Source organism: Rhinopithecus roxellana, chromosome 5 (assembly GCF_007565055.1).
Source record: "Rhinopithecus roxellana isolate Shanxi Qingling chromosome 5, ASM756505v1, whole genome shotgun sequence".
NCBI lineage: Eukaryota > Metazoa > Chordata > Mammalia > Primates > Cercopithecidae > Rhinopithecus > Rhinopithecus roxellana.
The window spans coordinates 74,691,631-74,715,923 of record NC_044553.1 but is presented as its reverse complement, the minus strand read 5'-3'; the positions used below and the strand labels follow the sequence as shown (position 1 = coordinate 74,715,923).

General features: G+C 39.5%; 1 protein-coding gene across 2 annotated transcripts in view; it reads left to right on the top strand.

Annotated features, from left to right (window-relative positions):
• Nucleotides 1-24,293, top strand: part of RYR3 (ryanodine receptor 3) — a 407,410-nt gene that overhangs the window by 98,223 nt on the left and 284,894 nt on the right. For both annotated transcript variants that reach the window (XM_030930996.1, XM_030930995.1), the window contains exons 12-15: nt 10,556-10,724; nt 12,066-12,201; nt 14,916-15,011; nt 16,512-16,630. In XM_030930996.1, the coding sequence (XP_030786856.1) occupies nt 10,556-10,724; nt 12,066-12,201; nt 14,916-15,011; nt 16,512-16,630 (520 nt within the window). The remainder of the gene's footprint in view (nt 1-10,555; nt 10,725-12,065; nt 12,202-14,915; nt 15,012-16,511; nt 16,631-24,293) is intronic.

The window sequence follows — 24,293 nt, the reverse complement described above, 5'->3', positions numbered from 1 at the left end:
TGGTCTTTGGCTTTTCTTCTCATTTTTTTTTAAATAGTGTCTTTTGAAGCACAAATGTTTTATTTTTGATTAAGTTCAATTTAACATATTTATGGATTGTGCTTTTGGTGTCATACCTAAGAACTCTTTACTCAAATCATCATGATTTTCTCCTCTGTGTTTTTCTGAAAGTTTCCGAATTTTAGCGTTTACATTTAGGTCTGTGATCCATTTTCAGTCTATTTCTGTGCACAGTATGAGGTAAACGTTTAAATTAATATTTTTGTATGTGGCCATATGGATATCAGATTTTTCCCTGCACAGTTTTCTGGAAAGACAACATTTCCCCATCAGGTTACCTTAGCACTTTTGTCAAAAGCCAAGTGAGCATAAATGTAAGAGTTTCTTTCTGGGCTCTTAGTTCTGTTCCATTGATCTGTATGCCTGTCATTATTCAAAAAGAACGCTGTCTTCATTAATGTACCTATAGTAACTATTGAAATAATGTAGAGTGAATGCTCCAATTTTGTACTTCTTTTCAAAATTGTTTTGGTGCTTCTGGGTCCTTTGTATTCCCATGTGAATTTAAGGGTGAGTTTATTTCTGTCCAAAAAAAATTCTGCTGGAATTTTCATGGGTATTAAATTGAATCTAGAGATCCGTTTTGGAGGACTGTTAGCCTTATAATATTAAGTCTTCCAATCTACAAACATAATATGTCTATTTATTCTTCTTTAATTATTTTCAGGAAGATACTGTGGTTTTTATTATATAAGTCTTGCACTTCTTTTATGAAATGTATTCCTATGTATTTGATTATTTTTGGTGCTACTACAAATAGAAGCATTTTTTGATTTCATTTCAGATTATTTTCTGCTGGTACATAGAAATTAAGTTTTAAAATATTGGACTTATGTCACTGACCTAATTGAAATTATTTATTCAGTGGGCTTTTTGGGGAGCAGGTGGATTCTTTAGAAATGTTTACATATAGGATTATGTCCTCTGTGAATAAAAAGAGCTTTATTTTTTTCTTTCCAATAGGGATGCCCTTTATTTATTTTTCTTACATGATTGCACTGGCTAGAATATCCACTACAATGTGGAATAAAAGTGATGTGAACAAACATTCTTGTCTTGTTCCTGATCTAAGGTGGGGGTGGGGAGAGGGCAGGAAACATCAGTTTTTCACCATTAAGTGTGGTTTTGACTGTAGGATTTTTGTAGATGCCCTTTATCAGGTAGAGGAAGTTCCCTTGTATTCCTAGTTTGTTGAGAGCTTTTCTCTTGAATGAGCATTAGATTTGGTCAAATGCTTTTTCTTGGTCTATCGACATGATCGTATAGTTTTGTCCTTTGTTAATGTGGTTTATTACATTAACTGGTGGAAAATCGGGTATTGGTGTTTCTGTTACTGTTGAATTGTTATCTTCTGCTTCAATTCCATCAGTTTTTGCTTCACCTATTTTGGTTTCTGTTAGGTGCTTATATGTTTATAACAGATGTATATTTCTGATAAATTTGCCCTTTTGTAATTTTAAACTCTTTTCCTTTTTTCTCTGTGAACATCTTTGTCTTAAGTCTGTTTCATAGAGCCATTCCAGGTGTCCTTAGGTGCAGATAATGTTTTTTGTTTGTATGGCATATTGTCGTCAATCCTTGTGCTTTTAACCTATTTGTGTCCTTGAATATAAAGTGTGTCCCTTGTAGACAACATATATTAGATTTTTAAAAATAGTCTGACAATCTCTCCCTTTCATTGGTATGCCTAATCCATTTATAGGTAATGTAATTATTTAGATAACTGGATTTATGTCTGCCACTTTGCTATTTATTTCTTATGTCTCTTTATTTATTTTTTGGTCCTCTGTTCCTCCCTTACTACCTTTTTTTATGTTAAATAGATACTCTCTAGTGTAATATTTTAATTATTTTGGGTTTTTAAAAATACTTTTTTGAGGAGTTATTTTCTTTTTTCTTTTCTTTTTTTTTTTTTTTTTTTTTTTTGAGACAGAGTCTCACTCTGTTGCCCAGGCTAGAGTGCAGTGGCATGATTTCAGCTCACTGCAAGCTCCGCCTCCCGGGTTCATGCCATTCTCCTGCCTCAGCCTCCCGAGTAGCTGGAACTACAGGTGCCCGCCACCATGCCTGGCTAATTTTTTGTTTTTTGGTAGAGACGGGGTTTCACCATGTGAGCCAGGATGGTCTCGATCTCCTGACCTCGTGATCCACCCGCCTTGGCCCCCCAAAGTGGTGGGATTACAGGTGTGAGCCACTGTGCCTGGCCGAGGAGTTATTTTCTTAGTGGTTGCTCTAGGGAACTTAATATATGTTTAACTTGAAATAATGCACTTCAAATTAATACTAACTTAACAAATAAAGCAACTTTGCATTAACATTTTTCCATTCTTTGCCTAATCCTTTGTGATAATATTGCCACTTATATTACATCTTCATAAGTTATAAGCTCAGCAACATGGTTTTATAATTATTTTATGCAGTTTTTTAAAATCAATTACAGGAACAAAAGAGGAAGATACGTATTTTTATATTGCTTCTGGTATTTACCTGCATAGTTACCTTTACCAGTGTTCTTTATTTCTTTGCGTGGATTCTAGTTACTGTTTGGTGTCATTTTCTTTCAGCCTGAGGGACTTCCCTTAGTATTTCTTACAAGACAAGCCTGTGACTATTTGCTGATGGACCTGTGTGTGTGGCTGGATTTTGTTTTCTGCTTGTGTGGGAAGCAATAGATAGCTAGGGTCCTCTCCAGTTTTTCCTGAGCATGTGTGTGGCCTTGCACATTGCCTACTCTGCCCTATCAGAGCTGTTTTGCCATGAGGCGGTGGAGGGAGGGAGATGGAAGCATCAACAGGCTGAAACACTGAAATTTTAAAAAATTAAATTAAAAAAATTTAAAAAAAGAAATTAAAAAAATACACACACACACACAAACATACATACACACACACATACATATATACACACACTGGGCCGGGTGTTGTGGCTCACGCCTGTAATCCCAGCACTTCGGGAGGCCAGGGCACATGGATCACCTGAGGTTGGGGTTTGGAGACCAGCTTGACCAACATGGAGAAACCCGTCTTTACTAAAGATACAAAAATAGGCCAGGCACAGTGGCTCAGGCTTGTAATCTCAGCACTTTGGGAGGCCCACGGGCGGATCACATGGTCAGGAGATCGAGACCATCCTGGCTAACACAGTGAAACCCCGTCTGTACTAAAAAATTCAAAAAATTAGCCGGGTGTGGTGGCGGCGCCTGTAGTCCCAGCTACTTGGGAGGCTGAGGCAGGAGAATGGTGTGAACCCGGGAGGCGGAGCTTGCAGTGAGCCAAGATCGTGCCACCGCACTCCAGCCTGGGCAAGAGAGCAACACTCCATCTCAAAAAAAAAAAAAAAAAAAAAAAAAAAACCAAGAACAAAAATAGCTGGTCATAGTGGCGCATGCCTGTAATCCCAGCTACTCAGGAGGCTGAGGCAGGAGAATCACTTGAACCCAAGAGGTAGAGGTTGCAGTGAGCCAAGATCACGCCATAGCTCTCCAACCTGGGCAACAGTAGTGAAACTCCATCTCAAACAATAAAAAATAAAAATAAAATATTTGATTTTTTGTACGCCTTTAGTCAATTTCCAGAGTCCAGAGATCATTGTTTTGAATGGTTTTGTCCAATTTTATTATTATTTTGTGAGAGAAAGGATTTACTCAGCTCTTTACTCAGCTATTAAGTCCCACCCTCAAGAGGGAAATTCTTGATTCTTCCAGGCACAGGATATTTTAGGAAAAAAGGACTAATGAAAAAATATCAATGCTGAGGGGCTGTGGGCTGCGAATAAGTTATAGTATTTGAATTTTTTAATAGCTAGGAAGTAAAGGAGAAAAAAACATTTTGGAAGTAGATTCTTCTTCCCCATCTCTTTTGAGAAACCAACTTTGTATGCTGTGTGCACATAGAAACCAGGAGGAGGGGTGGCCTTCTGGGAGCACATTAAGACTAAGAGAATAGGGAAGGAACAAGAAAGAAAAATGAAGAGGTTAAAGTTTCATCATGCTATCTCATCATCCTCTGTAGAGTTGCTGGGAACTGTCCAGTAGAATGAATAGTGTGATCGATTAAGGAGTCTGAAAAACTCTGCTGAGGAAAAGATACTGTCAGCTGTCCTCTAAGTTTAACCTTAGAAGAGAGACAACAAATAAATCATTATGTTGTGATAAATATTCAGAATCACATGGGATCTCACTTGAATTTAATAGAAGAATTCATTGGCAAAGGCCCAAGAATGTAGTGGGACAGGCTATAGGGAGTTGAAGAAGGTGGGGAGGGATAGGTGCCAGTTGTAGTTATTTCTGAGTTGAGGCTCTGACTTATCTCTGTACATTGGGCTTTTCTCTCTGAGGTTCTTTTAGAGTAGAATATGAACACCATGATGCTTTCCAGAAGTAATGTCTGTTTTCACTGTTGCTTCCCATGCCAAGCATGTGATATGTCTTGTTTTTTGAGGAAGGAATGAATCTGCCCTAGTCTAGTAGAGGACTGTAATATTCATGTTTCTTCAAGGGACAAGATGAAGTAGTCCAGCAATGAGATCCCAACAGACAAAAAATTAGACCTGAAGGACCCTGGCAATCAACGAATGCACCTTTCCTATTTTCCAGGTGCTAAATGGAAGCATAAGAGGCCTAGCAGCAACCCAAATATCACACTGATAATGGCAGTGGCAAGGCTGAGACCTGAAATTTCCAACTCCCTGTATGGTGCATATGCTGCCTCAGTGAGCTACAAAAAATGTCTATAAACCTCTTGCTGTCATCTTTTCCAATCATGTAAAGAATTATTCTTGACCAGCCTCGGTGTCTCTAGTAAAATGAAAGTGTTTTTAAAACAAAAAGCAAAAAGCAAGTCCTGGAGCTGGACCGAAATATTGAGGAAAATGTGTTCATTCCTTCACTGAACTCAGAAGTGGGAAGTCATATTGAATTGAGTTTCATACTGCCAAGGCTTCATCTCATGTACTCATGGCATTCTCTTCCCTACTATTTTTGTGTCTAATAATATCCCAGGTAGTCATTTGCAAACACTAACTGAGAACTTACAACATGCCTGGTACTGCCAGGAGTTGAATACACACTGATGTGCCTCCCTGCCTATAATAAGCTTACAGTCCCCCATTATTCCTTCCCCATTGCATGAACTTGGCATTTTTAATACAAAATTGGAATTATTACCTCACAGCCTGATTGCTTTCAGAACTTTTTGAGTCTTTGTTTGGGCCTAGATGAAAATCTTTCCTTAGCATGTATGCAAATTAATATATAGCAGTTGGTGAATAAGCAAATATACTATAAATGCCTAAGAGAGATCATTAGAAATTGGCCATCAAGAAGAAGCCATGCTAAATGCTCCAATTAAAAGACACAGCATGGCAAGCTGGGTAAGTAGTCAAGACCCATTCATGTGCTGTATTCAAAAGACCCATCTCACGTCACATGCAAAGACACACATAAGCTTGAAATAAAGGCCAGAGGAAAATTTACCAAGCAAATGCAAAGCAGAAAAAAGCAGGGGTTACAATCTTAGTTTTTGACAAGACAGACTTTAAACGAACTAAGATCAAAAAAGACAAAGAAGGGCATTACATAATAATAAAGCATTCAATTCAACAAGAAGAGCTAACTGTCCTAAATATATATGTACCTAATACAGGAGCACCCAGATTTATAAAACAAGTTCTTAGAGACCTACAAAGAGACTTACACTCCCACACAATAATAGTGGGAGACTTTAACACCCACTGTCAATATTAGATCATTGAGACAGAAAGTTAACAAAGATATTCAGGACCTCAATATCAGTTCTGGATCAAGTGGACCTTATAAATGTCTACAGAACTCTCCACCCAAAAACAACAGAATATACATTCTTCTCAGTGCCACATGACACTTACTCTAAAATCAATCACATTATTGCAAGTAAAACACTTCTCAGCAAATGCAAAAGAATTGAAATCATAACAGTCTCTCAGACCACAGCAAAATCAAATTAGAATTCAAGAAACTCACTCAAAATCACACAACTTCATGGGAAGTGAACAGCCTGCTCCTGAGTGACTCCTGGGTAAATAATGAAATTAAGGCAGAAGTCAAGAAGTTCTTTGAAACCAGTGAGAACAAAGAGACAATGTACCAGAATCTCTGGGATGCAGCTAAAGCAGTATTAAGGAGGAAGTTTATAGCACTAAATGCCCACCTCAAAAAGCTAAAAAGATCTCAAATTGACATCCTAACATCACAACTAAAAGAACTAGAGAACCAAGAGCACACAAACCCAAAAGTTAACAAAAGACAAGAAATAACCAAGATCAGGGTGGAACTAAAGGAGACAGAGACACAGAAAGTCCTTCAAAGGACAAAATACAGGAGCTGGTTTTTTGAAAAAATTAATAAAATAGACTGCTAGCTAGACTAATGAAAAGAGAAGAATCAGATAGACACAATAGAAAATGATAAAGGGGGGGATATCAGCATTGACCCCACAGAAATTCAAACAACCACCAGAGAATACGATAAACACCTCTATGCAAATAAACTAGAAAATTTACAAGGAATGGATAAATTCCTGCACATATACACCCTCCCAAGACTGGACCAGGAAGAAATTGAATTCCTGAATAGACCAATGATGAGTTCTGAAATGGAGGCAGCAATAAGTAGCCTACCAACGAAAAAAAGCCCAGGACAAGATAGACTTAACTGCTGAATTCTATCAGAATTCTACCAGGTACAAAGAGGAGATGGTACCATTTCTTCTGAAACTGTTCCAAACAATTGAAAAGGAGAGACTTCTCCCTAACTCATTGTATGAGGCCAGAATCATCCTGATACCAAAACCTGGCAGAGATGCAACAAAAAAAGAAAACTTTAGGCCAATATCCCTGATGAACATCGATGTGAAAATCTCAATAAAATATTGGCAAACCAAATCCAGCAGCACATCAAAAAGCTTATCCAGCATGATCAAGATGGCTTCATCCCTGGGATGCAAGGCTGGTTCAACATATGCAAATCAATAAACACAATTCATCAAATAAACAGAACTAAAGACAAAAATCACATGATTATCTCCATAGACACAGAAAAGGTCTTTGATAAAATTCACCATTTCTTCATGGCTAAAACTCAATGAACTAGGTATTAATGGGAAATACCTCAAAATAATAATAGCCAGTTTATGACAAAGCCACAGCCAATGTCATACTGAATGGGCAAAAGCTGGAAGCATTCCCCCTTGAAAACCAGCACAAGACAAGGATGCCCTTTCTCACAGCTCCTATTCAAGATAGTGTTGGAAGTTCAGGCCAGGCCAATCAGGCAAGAGAAAGAAAGAAAGGGTATTGAGACGGGAAGAGAGGAAGTCAAACTATCTCTGTTTGCAGATGGCATGATCCTGTATCTAGAAAACCCCATCGTCTCAATCCAAAAGCTTCTTAAGCTGAGAAGCAACTTCAGCAAAGTCTCAGGATACAAAATCAATGTGCAAAAATCACAAGCATTCATATACACCAACAACAGACAAGCAGAGAGTCAAATCGTGAATGAATTCCCATTAATACTTGCTACAAAGAGAATAAAATACCTAGGAATACAGCTAACAGGGGAAGTGAAGGCCTTCTTCAAGGAGAACTAAAAATCACTCCTCAAAGAAATTGGAGATGATCCAAACAAATGAAAACATTCCATGCTCATGGATAGGAAGAATCAGTATCATGAAAATGGCCATATTGCCCAAAGTAGTTAATAGATTCAGTGCTATTCCCATTAAACTACCATTGACATTCTTCACAGAGTTAGAAAAAACTACTTTAAAATTCATATGGAACCAAAAAAGAGCCCATATAGCCAAGACAATCCTAAGCAAAAGGAATAAAGCTGGAAGCATCACACTACCCAACTTCAAACTATGTTATAAGACTACAGTAACCAAAACAGCATGATACCAGTACAAAAACAAACACATAGACCAATTAAAGAGAATAAAGAACTCAGAAATAAGACCACACATCTACAACGATCTGATCTTTGACAAACCTGACAAAAACAAGCAATGGGGAAGGGATTCCCTATTTAATAAACGATGCTGGGAGAACTGGCTAGCCATATGCAGTAAATTGAAACTGGACCCCTTCCTTATACCTTATACAAAAATTTACTCAAGATGGATTAAAGACTTTAATGTAAAACCTAAAGCTATAAAAACCCTGGAAGAAAATCTAGGCAATACCATTCAGGACATAGGCACAGGCAAAGATTTCATTATAAAAACATCAAAAGCAAATGCAACAAATGCAAAAATTGACAAATGGGATCTAATTAAACTAAAGATGTTCTGCACAGCCAAAGAAATTATCATCAGAGTGAACAGACAACCTACAGAATGGGAGAAAATTTTTGCAATCTATCCATCTGACAAAAGTCTAATATCTAGAATCTGCAAGGAACTTAAACAAATTTATATGAAACAACTCATTAAAAAGTGAGCAAAGGATGTGAACAGAAGAAGACATAAATGTCAAAAGAAGACATTTATGTGGCCAATAAACATATGAAGAAAAGCTTAACATCACTGATCACTAGAGACATGCAAATCAAAACCACAATGAGATACCATCTCATGCTAGTCAGAGTGGCAAGTATTAAAAAGTCAAACAACAGATGCTGGAGAGGCTGTGGAGAAATAGGAATGCTTTTAAACTATTGGTGGGAATGTAAATTAGTTCAACCATTATAGAAGACAGTGTAGCAATTCCTCAAATACCTAGAACCAGAAATACCATTTGACCCAGCAATCCCATTACTGGGTATGTACCCAAAGGAATATAAATTATTCTATTATAAAGATACAAGTGCACATATGTTCACTGAAGCTCTAGGCACAATAGCAAAGACACAGAATCAACCCAAATGCCCATCAGTGATAGACTGGATAAAGAAAATGTGGTACATATACACCATGGAATACTATGCACCTGTAAAAAGGAATGAGATTGTGTCCTCTGCAGGGACATGGATGTAGCTGGAAATGATTATCCTCAGCAAACTAATGCAGGAACAGAAAACAAAGCACCACATGTTCTAAGGGGGAGTTGAACAATGAGAACGCATGGACCCAGGAAGAGGAACCACACACACTATGGCTTGTCGAGGGGTGGGGGGTAGGAGGAGGCATAGCATCAGGAAAAATAGCTAATGCATGCAGGGCTTAATGCTTAGGTAAGGGGCTGATAGGTGCAGCAAACCACCATGGCACATGTCTGTGTAACAAACATGCGCATCCTGCACATGTATCCCAGAACTTAGAATAAAATAAGATACAAAAAAAAAAAAAAAAAAAAAGTCCTTGTGATGTTACTTGCACATTGAGCCAATTCTCAATCACTCAGGGCCTCATGATGCAAACCCACAAGAGGTGGGTCCATTTCCCCTTCCTCTTCATAGCTTTTGCCCACTGAGAGGCTCCCAGATGTACCCCTCAAGGAGATGGGGAAATGAAGGGTCATTTTGTTATCTGTAATGCTTTGTATTCTCTCTCTGTTGAAGGGGTTTAATTACAAAAATTGGGGAGAGATTAAAACAGAAAAAGACACTTGCAGAAAAGGAGGAACACAACAGGGAGAGAGAGATGGAAGGGCAGGTAACGTGGGGTTAGGGAACACCAAGAAACAAAGAGGGACAGACCTCAAAGCAGAGAAGAAGGATGTTTGAGAGATAGGGGACACTGAGAAAGGAGGGTGATAGAGAACACAGAGAGAGGAAAGTCAGATGAAAGGGACCACAGATACAGAAAGCAAAGGAACCATCAACAAATGGAGTGAGGGAAAGCAGGCATGTACCCAGAGAAACATGATGAGAAAAACACGTGCAGAGATCTCAGAATACACACAGATGTGGAGGGGGTGCAAGAGGAGAGACAAAGAGAAAACTAACATGGAGATAGAGGTAAAGACCCAGTGATAGAAATCCTTTCAGCCTTATGATTAATCAATGCCAAGAAGGTGTGATTGTTTAAAAGAATCATGGGTTAAGTTTATTTTTTATAAATGTTTTTATTTAAAAAAAAAAAAAAAGTGTGACAGACAACCAGGGGTAAATGGAAGGGGAAGCATCTGCTGTAGATAGAAGAGTCACTGTCACAATCAGTGTTGAAATTACCTCTTTAGATTACAGGGAAATTATGATTAGACATTCAGTAAATACCCATTGATGCTATGAACTGAAATATTATGGTAATATTAACAGGATGAGTTATAAGTTGCTTGAAAATGTGCTAAAAGGAGTCATTTCCCTTTGTTTATGAAAATAGCTTTAAACTTGAATGTGAATATTTCCTTCTGTTACTCTGTTAGCTGGGAAACTTCATTTTGTAGCTGCTGGTACAATGGCCGCCTAAGGAAGCAGCTCATGGTGCACCATGGGGGGCTGTTAGGAGCGGGACCCAGTGGGTGTTCATCAGGGCGCTGCTGCTGGCTGGTGCCTAAACCATGTCAATCTCATGGTTTTTAGCGGAAACAATCGCACAGCTGCCCCCATCACCCTGCCTATAGAAGAAGTCCTGCAGACCCTCCAGGACTTGATCGCCTACTTCCAGCCCCCGGAGGAGGAGATGCGACATGAAGACAAGCAGAACAAGCTCCGCTCGCTCAAAAACAGACAAAATCTTTTCAAGGAAGAGGTAAGTCGGGAAATGAAAAGTTGAAATTCACTTTGTGTCCAGAGCTAAAATATTCCTATGACTGCAATTTAGCTTTGTCTCTCTGCATGCACGTGTTTATGAGAGAGCCAGAGGACAGGAGAGATTTGGAAGCTGGGAAATTGGAAGCCAACCTTCCCTGTCCGCCAAACCTGGTTACGTTAGCAATGGCTGGCACGTTCAAACCAGATTATGTTTTAAAGCTTCAGTGCCACATGTGTATCAAAAATACGTTTTCAGTAAATGTCAGCTGTGAGAGCATGACATTGGCTGTGATTCCCAAGTTTTGGGAAATGTTAGAATTACCTGGGAAACCTGTTTGAAAAATACAGATGCCTGGATTCTACCACATTAAGAATACCTGAGAAGCTGGTTTAAAAGACACAGAATATGCTAAGTCTTATGTCAGAATTCAGCATCTGAGTTACTGGGAGTGGGACCTGGCCATGAGGAAAATGCCAGCTGGGGCTTAAGAGACCCAGGGCCTCATTCTGGCTTCATCTCTGGCTGTGTATGACCACAGACAAGTCACAAGCCTTTTCCAGACTTGGAGACGTGATGATTTAGTGCCAACAGGCCATGGTTGTACTTCTGGACCTGCCATACGTGGGCACAGGGCTTGTCGCTTGGGCATTTCCAAAGTTAGTGGTATGGGATGTAAACCATCCCAGCTCAGTCTTCTGATCTAACCAGACTTTGGCTCCAGGGACATTCTCAATGCCTTAAAGGCTACTGAAATTCCATTTACCATCTCCCTCCTATGTGCTAAGAACAGCTAGCACAGATTTTTACTGGGTGGCGTAGTATTTCAGATTAGCTAGAAAAGTGGTGATAGTGTTATTGTCTCTAAATCCCACCTTTTTTGGGGGGTGGGGAGGTAGGAAGCAAGCATGGTTGTTTTGTGCATCTGAATGGAACTTGAACTTACTTGATATTTAAGAGAGAAATGGGTACTATATCTAGATCTGTTTCTGGGTGAGTCAGAACCACTTCACACCAGACCGAAAGCAGGTTTTTGTGAAACTCATTCACCCTCCCTCTTCCTAAGTATGTCCTTGGATTGAGTTAAGCACGTGGGGGCAACCTGTCAGAAGAGGCTGCTGACTCACTCTCCAAATGGATGCTATTTAGGTCTCTCAGGCATAAAAATGCATGTTTTGTTTTTAGGAGGGAAAAAACAAAACCCAACTGGCACCATGAAGGTCTATTTGCATACTGGCATTATCAGCTTTAAAAGGTGAATGATAGAGGAAGGGAAAGAGCAAACGGGATTCTGCTTTCTTAATCAGCAATGTTTATATTTTCCTCCACTCTCCTTCTCAGGGAATGTTGGCTCTTGTCTTAAATTGCATTGACCGCTTAAATATCTACAATAGCGTAGCACACTTTGCAGGGATTGCAAGGGAAGAGAGTGGCATGGCCTGGAAAGAAATTCTGAACCTCCTCTACAAATTGCTGGGTAAGTACACATACAGTGCCTTCTCCCTGGGACGATTTCCATGTGAAATCCCAAGATTGTCTTTAAGTTGCCATTAACTGTGATATTTGGACTGCCTCAATCCTTAGAAGGCTTTTGTTAGCCATTCAGTTTTAACCCAACTGTTCATTCTGTTAACTAGTAGCAGCCAGTAGAAGCAGATGGTAATCAGTTTCACTGCAACTACCTGGGAAACTCTTGACAGTCACCTACGCTCCGTGAACCTCTATTCCTTACCTTTCATGAGGAAACAAGACTAGAGCACATTTACGATGTCTTCCAGTTTTAAACTTCTGCAAAGATATCACCTGCACTTTAAGAATTGTTATTCTCTTAAATCTGTGCCCTCTCACTTGTCCACTTGTTAGTCGCGATTCCCACTGCTTTGGCCTGTTATTTCATTTTGGTGAAAAGAAAAAGGTGGGAAGTAAGAATATTCCAGCAACAAGCTTATCTTCTCACAGTATGGAGTGTGTAGTGATGTTCTGGTGACTGCTACAACAGGTTCCATCCAATGGGCCTAGGCCACCCGCCTATGGGTGGGAGGCAGAGAGAAGACAGTATGAGCCAATGCAAGAAGGTGGCCACCAGGAGTTGCCCAGACATTGTGATAAGCTAGTACTTCAGGGCTTTGCTCTGTGTATGTCCCACTTGAGAGGAAATCTATCATAGAAAGTTCACTAGGCCAGAAGGGAGCCCAGAGAAATCAGTCTGGACCTATTCCCCAGCTTAGGGTTCAAGCTGATTGGATTACCACAGTACTGATGGATTGCCACTGTATGACTGTGTAAAGTGTCTTCAAACTCTAGTGTTTTGTATTGACCCAGTAGGCATGATTTTAACAATAATACCTAATAATTATTAATCTTCGTGTGAGTGGTGGAATATCTCTTTTGAACCCCAGAACAACACTTTAAGGGTTAGTTACTATTATTGTCATTTCACTGATGAAGAAACTGATGTATGTGATGCTCATAACCCAAGGTTACACATCTAGTAACTGATGGAGCTATGGCTTGAGACTCAGCAGTGTAACTCCAGGACTCTTGTGCTTAACTTCCTTGTTGCAACTGACCTGAAAAGGAGGTTAGGAGCTCAGACTTGAATTGTGTCCTCTAGTGACTGAAGATACAAAGCTGAGGCCCTGGAGAAGGCCTTTCTTTATCCTAAATTTGCCATGTAGCAGCCTCAGTGAAATTCCAATTCAGACCTATCATGTGAAGGGCAAGCTACTTGGGGGCTAATCAATTTACATGGACTTGTTCCAGATTTGCATCTACTCTTTTTTTGTCCTGTGAAGAGAAGGTTATTTGGTGTAGATTGGTAAAACTCAAATGACAGCAAATTCTCTCCCTTTCTTTGCGGTATCGTCTGCCAGTGGCTTTCAAGTAGGAACAGGCATCAGGATCCGCTGGAGGGCTGGTTACAATACAGATGCCGAGGCCCAACCCCCAGAGTTTCTAAATCAGTAAAGCTGGATGAGGCCTGAGAATCTGCATTTTTAACAAATTCTTAGGTGATGCTGATCCAGGGACCATGCCTCAAGAACCACTGTCAAATAGGGATATATTTTAGATATTTTGTAGTTACATGCTGCTATTATGCATCCATCAGTGTATAGCCAGCCTTTCCAGCTGTGTTCACTGGGATGCCTTCCTTTAGCACTGAAGAATAATAAATCTGTAGCTAAATTTAAGAAAACATGGCAAGAAGTTGAGTTCTTAAGTCAGTAACGAAGCCAGTATTAAATTCTTGCTTATCACAGTGAAGTAATTTCATTACTTTATGCATTTATTGTCTCCATTGCCTGCTTGATGCAGGCAGGGAATCTCTCTCCCTTCCCCATTGCTCTAGTCTGAACAGCTGGGCAGGTGTTTGGTACATAGCAGGCTCTCTGGAAATACTTGTAAAGTGAGCCAATACTAGATTTTTATTTTTCCAAGTATAGAAAGAGGTTGGGTGTGGTGGTTCACGCCTGTAATTCCAACAGTTTGGGAGGCTGAGGTGAGGAGGATCGATTGAGGCCAAGAGTTCAAGACCAGCCTGAGCAACATAGTGAGACCTCCATCTCAATTAAAAATATTTACACCAGGCATGGTAGCTCGCTCCTGTAATCCCAGCACTTCGGGAGGCCAAGGCGGGTGGATCACTTGAGGTCAGGAGTTCAAGACCAGCCTGGTCAACATGGTAAAGCCCCGTCTCTACTAAAAATACAAAAATTAGCTGGGTGTGGTGGCACACACCTGTAATCCCAGCTACTTGGGAGGCTGAGGCAGGAGAATCACTTGAACCCAGGAGGTGGAGGTTGTAGTGAGCTGAGACTGCACCACTGCACTCCAGCCTAGGCAACAAGAGTGAAAACTACACCTCAAAAAAAAAAAAAATTTAAAAATTAGCTGGACATGGTGGTGCATGCCTGTAGTCTTAGCTACTCTGGAGGCTGAGGCAAGAGGATCACTTAAGCTCAGGAGTTCATGGCTGCAGTGAGCCACTATACTCTAGCCTGGGTGACCGACTGAGACTGTCTCTAAAAAAAGGAAAAAGAAACAGAATTGTGTCAGAGGGCTAGGTAGGGTAAGATTGGCATTCAGTTCCTTTTAGTCGCTAAGCAAGTGAAGTATTCAACAGCTTTCCAGGTTCTCATGCCCATCATTATATCCTTTAACCTCTGTGATCAAACGTCTCCTTGTTTGCAGCCGCTCTCATTCGTGGAAACAGAAACAATTGCGCTCAATTCTCCAATAACCTTGATTGGCTCATCAGTAAATTGGACAGACTAGAATCTTCCTCAGGTGAGAATTGACAGGAAACTATAACTAGAAAAAATGAAAGGTTTTTTTTTTCTTTCTGTAAAAAAGAAAACGAAGTTGAATCTTTTCCAATGGATTGCAAACAATCCTCAAATCATTATTTCAAAATTAAAAAGTAATAGTCTTCAAGCTTCCTGGCACCTGTAAACTTTATTTAACAACTCTAACCCAGACTTCAACAGTCCTTCCTTTTTAAATTTTTTACTCTGTGCCTTCATTGTTATTCCGTGCCTTCATTTTAGTCTTTGGGTCCATTAATCACCCCCCCGCAACCCCACCCACCCAGTGATCCTTGTCTCCTTCTAACTCCTATTATATTCTTATTCTCTGGGTTTTCAAACCCTTTTCAGTATTGTCCAAACTATTTCTTATAGTTCTAAAAGCGGGAGTGAAGAGTGACAGGGATGAGAGGAAAAATGATCCCCACTCACCCTTCTCTCCTGACTCACCCTTCACATCATATCTATAGTCCTCCCTCATGACTTACGGAGAATCTGAGCCAAGAGTGTGGTCATTATTGGGAAGTGACATGCTGCAGGGCTTAGCAGTTTGCTTCCTCCGAGATGAGTAAACATGGCAGTTGTAGGCCCCTCATGGGGAAGCTGGAGGGTTTTGGTGCTTTTCTCAAAGTCTGGAAATGACAGGTGTTTTAACAGACCGGCCAACAGAGGTTTCCCCAAGGATCGTCCACCTACACACATCTTCCTAAGCCTCACTTTTCTTCAGTGCCTCAGTCTCATGGGCTAGATTACATTTCAGGCTAATTTATGAAAACATTGAGTGAAAAACAGAATCAAAAGGAATTTTCTTAATAAAACTGATTAAGCTATTAGCCAACTACTTCCCTTGAATTTCCATCATGATGTTACCATGTATGTGCCAGGCTGCAGAGGCACTCATTTTTCTTAGGCCTTCACTTACGTAACCTATCCAGTGTACCAAAAAAGGGGGGAAAAGCCAAATTGACTTTATTGTGTGAGCTTACAATTTGTTTGATACATGAGTAGACCTAAAATAAAAATAATTTCTAAGGTAGTTCCTAGAAAAAGTCTTATTTGGGAGAAACTCAGAATATTTTCCAAATTACTCGAATGACCTTTAGAATTTATAGTAAACTGGACATCTTCTTTTATGTCTATTTTTAAATGAAGTATTATTTAGTTTGATCAAATGAAAATTTTTATTTTATAGCTGCTTCTCTATATTTTAACATACAAAGATCATGTATTTGTCCAGGAAGCAGGAGATAGGGTTTGTGCTGAATTAAAATCACCCGTAAATTACAGCCTGGTTGGCCTCCGGGGGGGGCTCTGAAGTCTACCGGAAATGAATGCATTTTTTCTGGCTGGAAATATTTGGTAGATTCAAATAATTGATGATATCCTGTACCCTCAGGAAGGTCTGTTCACACTCACGTTTCTAAATTATGGTCACTTCTGCCGGGCATTTAATGTCCAAATGATGTTTGTGGCATTCATGTAGGTATCTTGGAAGTTTTGCACTGCATCTTAACTGAAAGTCCAGAAGCCTTAAATCTGATAGCAGAGGGCCACATCAAGTCCATCATCTCCCTGTTGGATAAGCACGGGCGGAATCACAAGGTAGGTGTGGAAAGAACAGTGATTGAGTTTGCCTGGTGTTTCCCTCCCTAACGTTCATGACCATTGTGTATTACTGAGAGTATGTTGATTAGTCTCTTCCTTGACTTTGATAAAAATCTTGGGAAATTGGAAAAAGACTTTCCCTGAATACAAGCACACTCCAAGGTGGGCAGCCACACTGGTCTTTGGATGGTTCCATGGGTTTTCACCAGCTCCCCAGTCACCACTCATTATCATTAACTCTTAACACCAGCTCACTGTGGGACACTCAATAGGCCCTGTCTGCACAAGGCCAACCGTACGGGACTGGTCCAGGAACTTAGTAGTGAAACAGCTTATACCAAGCTGTATAGAAAGGATATGAAGAAATCAGATTTAAAACAGTGTAGAAAGTCTTAGCAACATGGTTTGTTATTAAACAAAATCAGATTTACTATGAGTGAAACCAAATGAAGTAAATGAGTCTGTGCATGTGCAAGCAGGAGAACTGGAGCCACTGGTCCCTCCCTTTTATACAAAGCAGCTATATGAGTTGGGGCCTCAGTTATGTCATCTGTAAAATGGAGACAGTGGCATCTCACTAAGTGGAATGCTATATCATTTTTTTGAGATCTCATAGTTCTCACATCTCTATTTTTATGAAGTTATATCTCTAAGACACAGTGATCTATGGGGAAAGTCTACTAAAATACAGAGAGTTGTTTTCCTGACCCTTCAACATCTGCACACACATGGGGGCTACTGTGCTCATGAGTGGACAGACGCAATATTCAACAGCTCAGGAGGTATATTTCAGAGCAGAAAGCATGATGGGACATGTGGGACTGCAGCTGTGCTTCTGCAGAGGGACAGAAGTAGGCTTGGTCACTGGCAGCCTCTGCGTGTCATCACCAGTGGGGACTGCATATTTGAGACAGCTCAGCGTGTCCGGGAGATCGAGACTCGGCAGCATAGACTGTATGACATGCATCCGCCTTGGGCAGCAGAAAGCCATGGTCCTTAGCATGTGTGAAATTGTTTGACAAAGAATAAAAAGAAATATGTGGGATCTGAAATTGCTTTTCCAAATGCAGTAAATGAAAGGCAAGCATGAAGCTTCAGCTTTAGTCCAGATGCTCTGCGTTCCAACACGTTCCTTCCTGTCTGGGAAGTAGAATGAGAAGGATCGATAAGCACCTGAGCAGCACATGCTAGGAGCCGTGGGCTACGTGCAAATGTCAGAGAAGCCTTTTGACAGGAAAGCTGCTCTCATCTCATTGCCCCAGAGGTTTCTTTATTATTAGAACACAGAGTGTACTTAATAAATAACCAACTTTGTTGTGGCTTCTTTCAGCGGAAAGCCACAAAGCATTTGATGCATGTCACTTGGTGGCAAGTTGATGACTATTCTACCTATTCCACAATTGAGAAAATCCAGGCCCACCAAGCTGAAGTGTTTTGGTAGAAATCAGTGCCTGATCTGATATGTTATCAGAGTAGCCTTTAATCTTCTAGAACCAAGACATTGTTAGAGAAATTCTGGTAATGTAAAAGTTGAAGCGATGTGATCTTGGTACCTAAGAGTCTTTTCAAAGATGTTCCTTTTCCATCTTTGGATAGATTTTTGGGTAAAGGTCTATCATGAATTCAGATCCTTCCTTAGGTATTACTCCATTGGGTAGCTTTTATTTTCAAAGAGAAAAACAGGTTCAAATCATCACTAATGTATTTGTGGTCATTTTGCAAAGAATGTGCTGAGTGGAGGCCAGACTTCCATGCAACACTTCATCTTTGCTTGGAAAATGCCAAGGTCATGTTTTTCTATCCGGGCTGCATTGTTGTCTCCAGTCCTAGAATTTCAGGAGTCTCTGACCAATCCACTTAGTTTTCGGTGAAGACAGTGACTCAAAATATGCAGAATTTTAAAGCCACAAGGGACCTCAAAAGTCCTGTCACAAGAGCAACAACAGTAATGATAACCAGCATTTATTTTGCACTTAACAAATGCCAGTTATTGCTGTCAGTGTTCATGTGTGTCTTAGGTCTCATTACAACCTTACGACATAGCATCATTATTATTTGTACATGACACTGGCAGAAAGAAGGGCGGGGCCTGGGTCCTTGGATGTTAAGCGGTTTCCCAGGGTCACACAGCTAATTAATAATTAATGACACACTACGAGCAGAAATTGAATATTCTTTCCAGTGTTTTTTTCAAGCTGCAGCCTGTGAACATGTTCTTCAGAATCCAGATGTTCTGTGAGAATATATTTAATTTTGTGATTTTATTTTTATAATTATCTAAATACAAAACTTCTGCAGTGAAAAATTTACCACTAGAAAGCATTTTATTTGCTTTTTCTATTTATAAAAAATAAGGGGTACAAGTGCAATTTTGTTACCTGGATATATCACAGTAGTGCTGAAGTCTGGGTTTTTATTGTAACCCCAGCTCAGATAATGTACATTATACTCATTAAACAATTTCTCATCATTTACCCCCTTCCACACTTCGAAGTTGCCAATGCCTATCACCCCACTCTCTATGTCCACATCTCCACATTATTTAGCTCCCACTTAATCGTGAGAATATGCAGTATTTGACTTTCTGTATCTGAATTATTTCACTTTAAGATTATGGCTTGCAGTTCTATCTGTGTTGCTGCAAAAACCTGATTTCATTCTTTTTTATGACTCAGTAGTATTCCATTGTGTTTGTATATACACCACATTTTCTAATCTTCCATTGATGGATATGTACGTTCATTCCATGTCTTTGCTATTGTGAATAGGGCTGTATTGATAAACATACAACTGCAGATATCTTTTTGATACAGCAATTTATTTTCCTTTGGGTAGATACTCAGTAGTGGGATTGCTGGATCAAATGGTAGATCTATTTTTAGTTCTTTGAGAAATCTTCATACTGTTTTCCATAGGGGTTGTACTAATTTACATTCCCACCAACGTATATAAGCATTCCCTTCTCTCTGTATCCTCACCAACATTTGTTATTTTTTAGTCTTTTTCAATAATGGCCATCCTGACTAGTGTTAAGATGACATCTCGTAGTGGTTTTAGTTTGCATTTCTCTGATGATTAGTGATGCTAAGCATTTTTTCATATGCTTCTTGCCCATTCACGTGTCTTCATTTGAAAAATGTCTGTCCATGTCCTTTGCCCACTTTTTAATGGGATTATTTGTTTGTTGTTGTTGTTGTTGAGTTGTTTGAGTTCCTTGTAAATTCTGGATATTAGTCCTTTGTTGGATGCATAGTTGGCAAATATTTTCTCCTATAGGTTTTCTGTTCACTCTATTGATGATTTATTTTGCTTTGCAGAGCTTTGTCATTTAATTAAGTCCCATTTATCTATTTTTTGTTTTTGTTGCTTGTGCTTCTGAGGTCTTAGGCATGAATTCTTTGCCTAGATCAATGTCTGGAAGAATTTTCCCTGGGTTTACTTCTAGGATTTTTATAGTTTCAGGTCTTACACTTAAGTCTTTAATTATATCTTGAGTTGATTTTTGTATATAGTGAAAGAGAGGGATCCCATTTTCATTCTCCTGCATATGGCAATCCAGATTTGCCAGCACCATTTGTTGAAAAGGGCATCCCTTCCCCGGTGTATGTTCTTGTCGACTTTGTCAGAGATCAGTTGGCTGTAGCTATGTGGCTTTGTTTCTAAGTTCTCTATTCTGTTCCATTGATCCATGTGTCTATTTTTATACCAGTACCATGCTATTTTGCTTACTATAGCCTTGCAGTATAATTTGAGGTCGGGTAATTGTGTCACGTGTGTCTGTGTGAAGAGACCACCAAACAGGCTTTGTGTAAGCAATAAGGCTATTTATTTCATCTGGGTGCAGGCGGGCTGAGTCTGAAAAGAGAGTCAGCAAAGGGAGATAGGGGTTGGGGCTGTTTTATAGGATTTGGGTGAGTAGTGGAAAATTACAGTCAAAGGGGGTTTGGGTCACAAGGTGCTCATTGGGGGAGGTTTTGAGCCAGGAGAAGGAATTTCACAAGGTTAATTGCTCAGTTAAGGTGGGGCAGGAACAAATCCCAATGGTGGAGGCAATTTTCACTTCTTTTATGATTCTTCACTTGCTTCAGGCCATCTGGATGTATCTATGTGCAGGTCACAGGGGATACGATGGCTTAGCTTGGGCTCAGAGGCCTGAAAGTAATGTGATGCCTCCAGCTTTGTTCTTTTTGCTCAAGATTGTCTGGGCTACTCAGGTTCTTTTTTGGTTACATAGGAATTTTAGGATTGTTTTTTCTAATTCTGTGAATGACACTGGTATTTTGATAGGGATTGTATTGAATCTATAGATTGCTTTGGCCAGTATGGTCATTTCAAAGATACTCATTCTTCTGATCCATGAGCATGGGATGTTTTTCCATTTCTTTGTGTCATCTGCAATTTCATCAGTGTTTCATAATTTTTTTTAGAGATCTTTCACCTCCTCAGTTAAATATTTTCATAGGGTTTTGTTTTTTGGCAGCTATTGTAAATGGGATTGCCTAGAAGGCATTTTCATATAAGTTAGCATTTGGCAGACTGGAATTGGAGGGCTCCTATGGGTTCATGAAGGTAGCCTTTAGGGTATGACATTTTTCCTTTAAATATAATCTTACATCTTATGGGTTTGAGATGTTAAAATTCTTTCTGTACCTTGCCACTTCCAATCATATGCTTAGAATTGAGACTACATATAATGGTAGCAATTATTATACCTTTACTTCTTTGCTAAAATATTTAAGTTGTTAGCTTTGTCGCTTTCATGGAAATAACTGCCACTCATCAAAAGCATGATCAGATTTGAGGTCAAAAAGTTATAGGGAAAGAACACAATCTTTGGAGTGAAAAAGACAGGAGTGTGTTGCAGTGCTCACTCCATATTTTCTGAATGCATTTAACCCTTTGACCTCTCAGTGATTTCACTCTTGTGGATCCTTCAGCAGCTCCTCACTTCCTACTTTTCCAGGACTCATCAGAATTCTTCTCTGGTCAATTAATAAATAAATAAAAATAAATAAATTATTGTCTGCTCTTTAAAACTTAGTTCAAACGCCACTTCCTCCATGAATCTTTCTGATTCCAGTTGGAATTCATCTCCTCTCTTCTTATGATTTGTTCTCTGCTGTAATGATTGTTCTAATCTGCCTCCTATTATAGTTATTTTTACATATCTATTTCTCTTACACCTGTAAGTTCCTTTGTGGTAGGGACTGTCTTTGTAATCCTCATAGCGCCCAGCTAAGATGTTGTACATGGCAAGCATTCATACATGTTTGTTAAAGGTTTAATAAATGAATAAAAGGAACAAATGAGTGAGCTAGAATCTACTCCTGTTTCACCTTGAACTAATGGAAGCTCACATATATGTACAGGCCTCATCTCATCCCACAGGTGCCTTATCAGTGGCAAGAAACACACTATGTTAGTAGCACTAATTTTGTTATTTGGTAAAAAGAATGATGAAAATTCTAACAGTCACCCTGTAGTTTTTCCAGAGTAAGATTCTGCTAATATAAATAAAATATGAATTTTCTTTTTTTTATTTTTTATTATTTTTTTTTATTATACTTTAAGTTCTAGGGTACATGTGCATAACGTGCAGGTTTGTTACATATGTATATTTGTGCCATGTTGGTGTGCTGCACCCATCAACTCGTCAGCACCCATCAATTCATCATTTATATCATGTATAACTCCCCAATGCAATCCCTCCCCCCTCCCCCCTCCCCATGATAGGCCCCAGTGTGTGATGTTCCCCTTCCCGAGTCCAAGTGATGTCATTGTTCAGTTCCCACCTATGAGTGAGAACATGCGGTGTTTGGTTTTCTGTTCTTGTGATAGTTTGCTAAGAATGATGGTTTCCAGCTGCATCCATGTCCCTACAAAGGACGCAAACTCATCCTTTTTTATGGCTGCATAGTATTCCATGGTGTATATGTGCCACATTTTCTTAATCCAGTCTGTCACAGATGGACATTTGGGTTGATTCCGAGTCTTTGCTATTGTGAATAGTGCCACAATAAACATACATGTGCATGTGTCTTTGTAGTAGAATAATTTATAATCCTTTAGGTATATACCCAATAGTGGGATGGCTGGGTCATATGGTACATCTAGTTCTAGATCCTTGAGGAATTGCCATACTGTTTTCCATAATGGTTGAACTAGTTTACAATCCCACCAACAGTGTAAAAGTGTTCCTATTTCTCCACATCCTCTCCAACACCTGTTGTTTCCTGATACTTTAATGATTGCCATTCTAACTGGTGTGAGATGGTATCTCATTGTGGTTTTGATTTGCATTTCTCTGATGGCAGGTGATGATGAGCATTTTTTCATGTGTCTGTTGGCTGTATGAATGTCTTCTTTTGAGAAATGTCTGTTCATATCCTTTGCCCACTTTTTGATGGGGTTGTTTGTTTTTTTCTTGTAAATTTGTTTGAGTTCTTTGTAGATTCTGGATATTAGCCCTTTGTCAGATGAGTAGATTGCAAAAATGTTCTCCCATTCTGTAGGTTGCCTGTTCACTCTGATGGTAGTTTCTTTTGCTGTGCAAAAGCTCTTTAGTTTAATTAGATCCCATTTGTCAATTTTGGCTTTTGCTGCCGTTGCTTTTGCTGTTTTAGACATGAAGTCCTTGCCCATGCCTATGTCCTGAATGGTACTACCTAGATTTTCTTCTAGGGTTTTTATGGTATTAGGTCTAACATTTAAGTCTCTAATCCATCTTGAATTAATCTTTGTATAAGGAGTAAGGAAAGGATCCAGTTTCAGCTTTCTACTTATGGCTAGCCAATTTTCCCAGCACCATTTATTAAATAGGGAATCCTTTCCCCATTTCTTGTTTCTCTCAGGTTTGTCAAAGATCAGATGGCTGTAGATGTGTGGTATTATTTCTGAGGACTCTGTTCTGTTCCATTGGTCTATAGCTCTGTTTTGGTACCAGTACCATGCTGTTTTGGTTACTGTAGCCTTGTAGTATAGTTTGAAGTCAGGTAGCGTGACGCCTCCAGCTTTGTCCTTTTGACTTAGGATTGTCTTGGCAATGCGGGCTCTTTTTTGGTTCCATATGAACTTTAAAGCAGTTTTTTCCAATTCTGTGAAGAAACTCATTGGTAGCTTGATGGGGATGGCATTGAATCTATAAATAACCTTGGGCAGTATGGCCATTTTCACGATATTGATTCTTCCTATCCATGAGCATGGTATGTTCTTCCATTTGTTTGTGTCCTCTTTGATTTCACTGAGCAGTGGTTTGTAGTTCTCCTTGAAGAGGTCCTTTACATCCCTTGTAAGTTGGATTCCTAGGTATTTTATTCTCTTTGAAGCAATTGTGAATGGAGGTTCATTCCTGACTTGGCTCTCTGCTTGTCTGTTACTGGTGTATAAGAATGCTTGTGATTTTTGCACATTAATTTTGTATCCTGAGACTTTGCTGAAGTTGCTTATCAGCTTAAGGAGATTTTGGGCTGAGACGATGGGGTTTTCTACATATACAATCATGTCATCTGCAAACAGGGACAATTTGACTTCTTCTTTTCCTAACTGAATACCCTTGATTTCTTTCTCTTGCCTGATTGCCCTAGCCAGAACTTCCAACACTATGTTGAATAGGAGTGGTGAGAGAGGGCATCCCTGTCTTGTACCAGTTTTCAAAGGGAAT